Genomic DNA, 6000 nt, shown 5'->3' on the forward strand with positions numbered 1-6000 from the left:
TTTGGTTTGGTTTGGTTTGGTTTTCAGAATTTAGAAAGGGCCAGTTTTAAGCATCCACATATAACTAGGTGACCTCTAGGATCAGTTACAGTTCAAAAGCACAATCTTGTCTGAAAGTGCTACTACTGCACAGGAGCGAACGGCACACACGCCCCAAACGCTGCACATGGAGGTAAAAATCAGTGTCTTCTGAAATATTTGGGAAGAAATAGCACCATGGAGGTCAGAAACATAAGCTGTCCTTGCAAAAGGCCAATAGGTTATCAGGCCAATATTTCTCTAATAAAGTGTTCAACAACTGTTCTTATTTTTATACTATTAAGACAGTTAGTGGGAAAGAAAGAGTCAAGAAATACTGGGTATACACAGAAATATGTTGGAGTCACTGAGATATAGATATAGATATAGATAGATATAGATATAGATATAGATATAGATATAGATATAGATACACACAGACACAGTCACATGGGAAAATGACCACAACATTGCTAAATGAAAAGGCAGATTTAAAAACACCTTGAACTTATTTTTATAAACATGATAAATATGTGTGAGGATAGGAAAAAAAAAGTAAAAACATAAACATTCTAATAGTTGTCTCTGGGTGTAATTACATTTTATTTTTTCCTATGTATTAATTTTTCTATAATTAAAAATTCATTTTTACAAGGACTATGTATTTTTTTAATCCTCACCCGAGGATATTTTTTTATTTTAGAGAGAGGAAGGGAGAGAGAGAGAGAGAGAAACACCTATTGGTTGCCTCTCGCACGCACCCCAACTGGGAATCAAACCCGTAACCTAGGCATGTGCCCTGACCAGGAATAGAATCATCCAACCAACTGAACCACACCAGCCAGGGCAAGGGCTATGTATTTTTTAACTAGAAGAAATCTTAAGGCTATTTCCATTTGGGGGAAGAATGGGTTGTGTTTCTAATTCATAGTAAGATTCCTGTGCACTAGTCATCAGCTTGATTCCTTTGAAGGAATGGAATTTCTAAAGGCTCTGCTGATGTGCACCCTGAACTCGTGTTAAGCCAGTTTTCAGCGTCTATCAAAATGAGACAGAACTTTCCCGCCTGCACCTCCACGGTGCCTGATCCCCCCTTCCCCCCGCCCCCAGTCTGACCTGTCCAGCGCCAGGATCTAGATAGATCTAGATAGATCTAGATCTGATGAACATTCTGCCCACGTCTGGAGAACTCAGACCTGCTCAGAGGTGTCAGGGAAAAACCAAGCCAGCCGCAACTATGTTCTGTGCAATTAGCTCATGAGTCCTGTATCTTCTTAACAAGGCTGTAACTTCTTCTAGTTTTCTGACACTTTCTTACTACGTGACACCCATCATAAATAATCCAAGTGTATTTATTACATGAGTAATCCTTAGCTTTGGTACCAGTAAGTGTATGTCCCCAGGGCAGATAAGGTAGAAGGTGCTGAAACTGCTAAGTCAGCTGCTATATTTAGTTACCGTTATAAGAATGTCTTTCTTGGAGACCGAGTGCGGGATGGAGATATCGGTCTATCAGGCAAGGCTAGGTCCTATCGTGCTGTCCTTGCCCCTGAGTCCCTCCCGTGTTCGCTGTTCTTTCACCACAGAGTGGATGTCCAACGCGCGTGTTTATTTCTCCTTTTCAGGTGGTTGCGGACCATTTCCATCATCTTGTTCTTGAACAAACAAGATATGCTGGCAGAGAAAGTCTTGGCGGGGAAATCAAAAATTGAGGATTATTTCCCAGAGTATGCAAATTATACTGTTCCTGAAGATGGTAAGGTTCCAAAACAAGGTTCCCCTGATTAAGGAAAAGACTTCCTGATGGCTCTAGACCAGTGGTCGGCAAACTCATTAGTCACCAGAGCCAAATATCAACAGTACAACGATTGAAATTTCTTTTGAGAGCCAAATTTTTTAAACTTAAACTTCTTCTAACGCCACTTCTTCAAAATAGACTCGCCCAGGCCGTGATATTTGGTGGAAGAGCCACACTCAAGGGGCCAAAAGAGCCGCATAGTGGCTCGCGAGCCGCAGTTTGGCGACCACGGCTCTAGGACATTCAGTTCATTAAAATCACTCCTCTTGGCGAACTGCCCCTCCCTAAAGTAGGAGCGTCTTAGGACGTCCGGGTAGGCTTCCGTTTGTAAAAATCGCAGTTTGACTTTCCACCTGAACTGTGCCGTTGGAGAAAGGACAGTCTGGGTGTGAATATGCCATCCGTTGGGGTAGGTTCTGCCTCTGGGTGCCTCACTTGGGCCTCAGTCAGCCCTTTACATTGACCTCCACGCTGAACCCTCCCAGTAACCCTATGTGGGAGTTTTCTTGTGGGAAGTGAGGCTGAAAGAGGCAAAGTCGCTTGTTCAAGGTCACTCAGGTGGAGCCTGTGAGGACCTTTCCTCCGGAGCCCGTGTTTACATCTCTCGTCTCGAGGGGTGACTTGGGCTACGACATTGGTGATTCCCATTAGGGTGACCAGCCGTCTGCTGGTGTTCCCGGGACGTGGGACTCCAGGGCGAAGCAGGACGGCCCTGCCCGGCCGAGCTGTTTGCAGCTGCTGCTCTGCAGTCCTGAGTAGACCCTGGGCCACCAGAGTCCCGGAGGACAGGTTTGTTTACAGCAAAATCACACCACTTCTCACATTTGAATCCCAAACTGGATCCAGCAGAATGAAAGGGACTTTCCTAGAAACGCCAGCTAGGAAGTTAGGAAAGTTCATCAGCCTCTTTGCACGGACCTCAGCCAGCCCAGGGGTGTGCTTCCCGAGGCTAAGGTGGCTTACCCTCTGCCCCTGGGGCGGGGGGGGTGGGGAGGGGGTGTTCAGAGCACCCCTGGTGCTGCCCTCTCTGTTGCTGGATTTCCTGTCTCCTGACAACCGGCTCCGCTTTAACTTTCCCAGTCACCAGCCCCCCTTCCCTGGCCCATCCAGTCAGTACTGGGGAGCTTCCCTCCCCTGTCCATCCAGTACCACACACTCTTCCTTTCCCCTCCTTTGGGCCCTGGTCCGGGCCCTCATCTCAGCTATGGATCTGGTCAGTGCAGCTCCTCGCCCAGGCTCCCTCATTCTGGTCCCTCAACTTTCCAGAAAACTCTTTGGACTTCTGAAACACTTCACAAACATGCGTAAGACCCCTATCAACGTTGATTTAATCTCCCACAAGCTGAGGCCAATCCTGACCTATCCAGGAAGTAGTAGAAGCTGCACCTCCCCCACCCCTGAGCAATACTGCGCTCCTCCCCTGCTCACTCCTCCCTCCCCTCTGCACCGGGCCTGCCCTGGCACCTCCCTGGCCAAGCCTGGCAGGCCTCCAGGTCAGGGCTGACTCAGCACCTGCAGAGCTCCCCACACCACCGTGGCCGTAACAGAGAAGGGAGGACAGTGATGAGAACACGCTGATTTGGAGCCTCGAGTTTAGGAAAATAAACTTCACAGGCCTCAGAACTACTGACTGGTTCCAGGAACTCAGAATGTGAATGGGGAAAAGGCTCAGAAGGGCCTAAATCAGAGTGGGTGCCATGTTGATTTTTTTTTTAATTGATCTTAGAGAAGAAGGGATAGGGAGAGAGAGAAACATCAATAATGAGAGAGAATTATTGATCGGCTGCCTCCTGCACGCCCCACACTGGGGATTGAGCCCCGCAACCCTGCATGTGCCCTGACCGGGAATCGAACTGTGACCTCATGGTTCATAGGTTGATGTTCAACCGCTGAGACACACTGGCTGGGCGCCACACTGATTTTAACTGGGGGCTGCAGATGCTGTCATCTGTGGTAGGAACAGTAAGAGGAGGTCTTTCTAAGAACAAGGCTGATGGAATGAGAATGTGGCCTGGCTGAGCAGATCCACCCCTGCAGCCACAGCCACAGGCCTGGGCCAGCTCCTGGAGGCCTGGGTCTCCTCTCCTCCAGAGGCCGCTGAAGGTGAAGGCAGCTGCGGGCATGGCCAGTGTTCAGTGAGATGCTGTCATTTTATTTGAGTGGAAGTTACCCCCCTACCACCAAAGAGAGAGAGAGAGAGAAACATCAGTGTGAGAGACACACATCGATTGGTTGCCTCCCATATGCACCCTGACCCAGGCCAGGGAGCAAACCAGCAACCCAGGTACATGCCCTTGACCGAGAATCAAGCCCATGACCCTAAATGCTCTAACCATTTAGCACACTGGCCAGGTCGCCATGTGTGTCTTTTAATACTATGAGTATATTGTAGTCCAACTTTGTTGTTGTTTTTTTAATATGTTTTTATTGGTTTTGAGAGAGAGAGGAAGGGAGAGGAACAGAGAGATAGAAACATCAATAAAAGAGTAACATCTTTGATCATCTGCCTCCTGCACACCCCATACTGGGGATCTAGCCCATAACCCTGACCGGTATCGAATTAGCGACCTCTTGGTTCCTGGGTCGATGCTCAACCCCTGAGCCATACCAGCCTGGCTCACAGTCCAACTTTGTAATTCCCTTTAAGTTTTCATAGAGTTGTAGCTCTGTTTCACATTATTTAAATAAAATTCCGCTTGTAATTTCTACAGCGACACCAGATGCAGGAGAAGATCCCAAAGTTACAAGAGCCAAGTTCTTCATAAGGGATCTGTTTCTGGTAAGCAATTTTATTAACTTTGTTCTCCTACCATCTTAGAGCGTGACTGTTCCAGCACTGAGCAAACCAGCCAGTGGCTGCCTTTTAAACGCATGCCCTGCCTCCACTGAATTCTCAGCTCCCGCGGCCCGAGGAGGGCCCGGTGCTTTGGCTTCCAGCTGCGTGTTCAATCGTTGGACAGCCCCTTACCGCTGTGTTCCTCTGTCAGCCAGACCACACCCCAAACCCCGAGTCTCTGATCCAAGTGTTGCCCAGGTTCTTCTCTGAGAATGAGGGGTGGGGCTGCGTTCCCATGTGCCCCCGGGCAGGTGGCCAGGAGGCCCCGCAGCTCAGACACCCCTGTTTTTGCAGAGGATCAGCACAGCGACCGGGGACGGCAAGCACTACTGCTACCCGCACTTCACCTGCGCCGTGGACACGGAGAACATCCGCAGGGTCTTCAACGACTGCCGCGACATCATCCAGAGGATGCACCTCAAGCAGTACGAACTCTTGTGAGAGCCGGGGTGGGCCGCCTCCTGGCGCCCTCCCCCACCCCCCACACCCCCCCCCACACCCCCCGCCCTCCTGTCCACAGCCCCCTTCCCAGGCTGCCCGTCAGCCCCAAGCCATGGTAGAAAGTAGGGACTTCCCAGTGTCGTCCGCGCTACCGTCTGTCCTGCTCTGTGTCGGCTCCCTGCGTGACCACCAAGCCTCTGGCTACCTCTGTTCCCCTCAGGTTTGGTTTGAAGCTTTTGTTTTCATTTTCCAAGACGTTCCCCGCCCTCCCCAGTTTGTGTCACTGCCAACCATCCGCTCTCGCTTGGGTGACACTGCAGTGAGATGTCTCTAGGTGGGGCCCCTTTGATTCATCTAGTCAGTGAGTTACTGGTTCATTAAAAACTTGAGATGGCGGAGAAGCGCCCTTTCCCCCCGAGTTATCCAGCAGGACTGTGAGATGCGGGGCGCCCCAGCTCTCCGATTCTGGCTCTAAGAAGCTGCAGGCGGACAAGTGGCCACCGCTTCTCATCTGCCTTAGCCCGAGACGTAGGAGGCCCCAGGCCACAGAGTGGCAAGAAAACCTTTTTTCAATCCTATTTAGAGCCTCTGTTAGCCTCAGGCATTTGAATTGAGCTACTTTGAGCCTTTTATTTTTTAGGCAGCAAACCTACCCCCTTCACTACTGCCGAAGTGTGTCCCGTCTGAAAGTGATTCTCTAGACGTTCACTCTGCTCGGGCAACAGTCTTCTCTCATATATTCTTGTTGTTTTATTGCTGGTTTATTACACTGTACAGACCACAAAATGTAAGATTATTTTGTATAACTACTAAAGAAAAATCCCGGTAGATCTCTGTGCCTTGATTATGGCTACACCTGTAAAAGCAACGTGTTTTTATTGTGCTGAACAGCTAAGTGTCTATGTGA

The 6000-nt window shown here is 49.4% G+C and overlaps 1 protein-coding gene across 4 annotated transcripts in view; it reads left to right on the top strand.

The window, feature by feature from the left end:
- GNAL (G protein subunit alpha L) overlaps positions 1-5093 on the top strand; it is a 101496-nt gene extending 96403 nt beyond the window's left edge. For all 4 annotated transcript variants that reach the window (XM_008159745.3, XM_054724320.1, XM_054724321.1 and 1 more), the window contains 3 exons: positions 1644-1774; positions 4528-4595; positions 4947-5093. In XM_008159745.3, the coding sequence (XP_008157967.2) occupies positions 1644-1774; positions 4528-4595; positions 4947-5093 (346 nt within the window). The remainder of the gene's footprint in view (positions 1-1643; positions 1775-4527; positions 4596-4946) is intronic.
- Positions 5094-6000: the final 907 nt, after the last annotated feature.

Source organism: Eptesicus fuscus, chromosome 12 (genome assembly GCF_027574615.1).
Source record: "Eptesicus fuscus isolate TK198812 chromosome 12, DD_ASM_mEF_20220401, whole genome shotgun sequence".
NCBI lineage: Eukaryota > Metazoa > Chordata > Mammalia > Chiroptera > Vespertilionidae > Eptesicus > Eptesicus fuscus.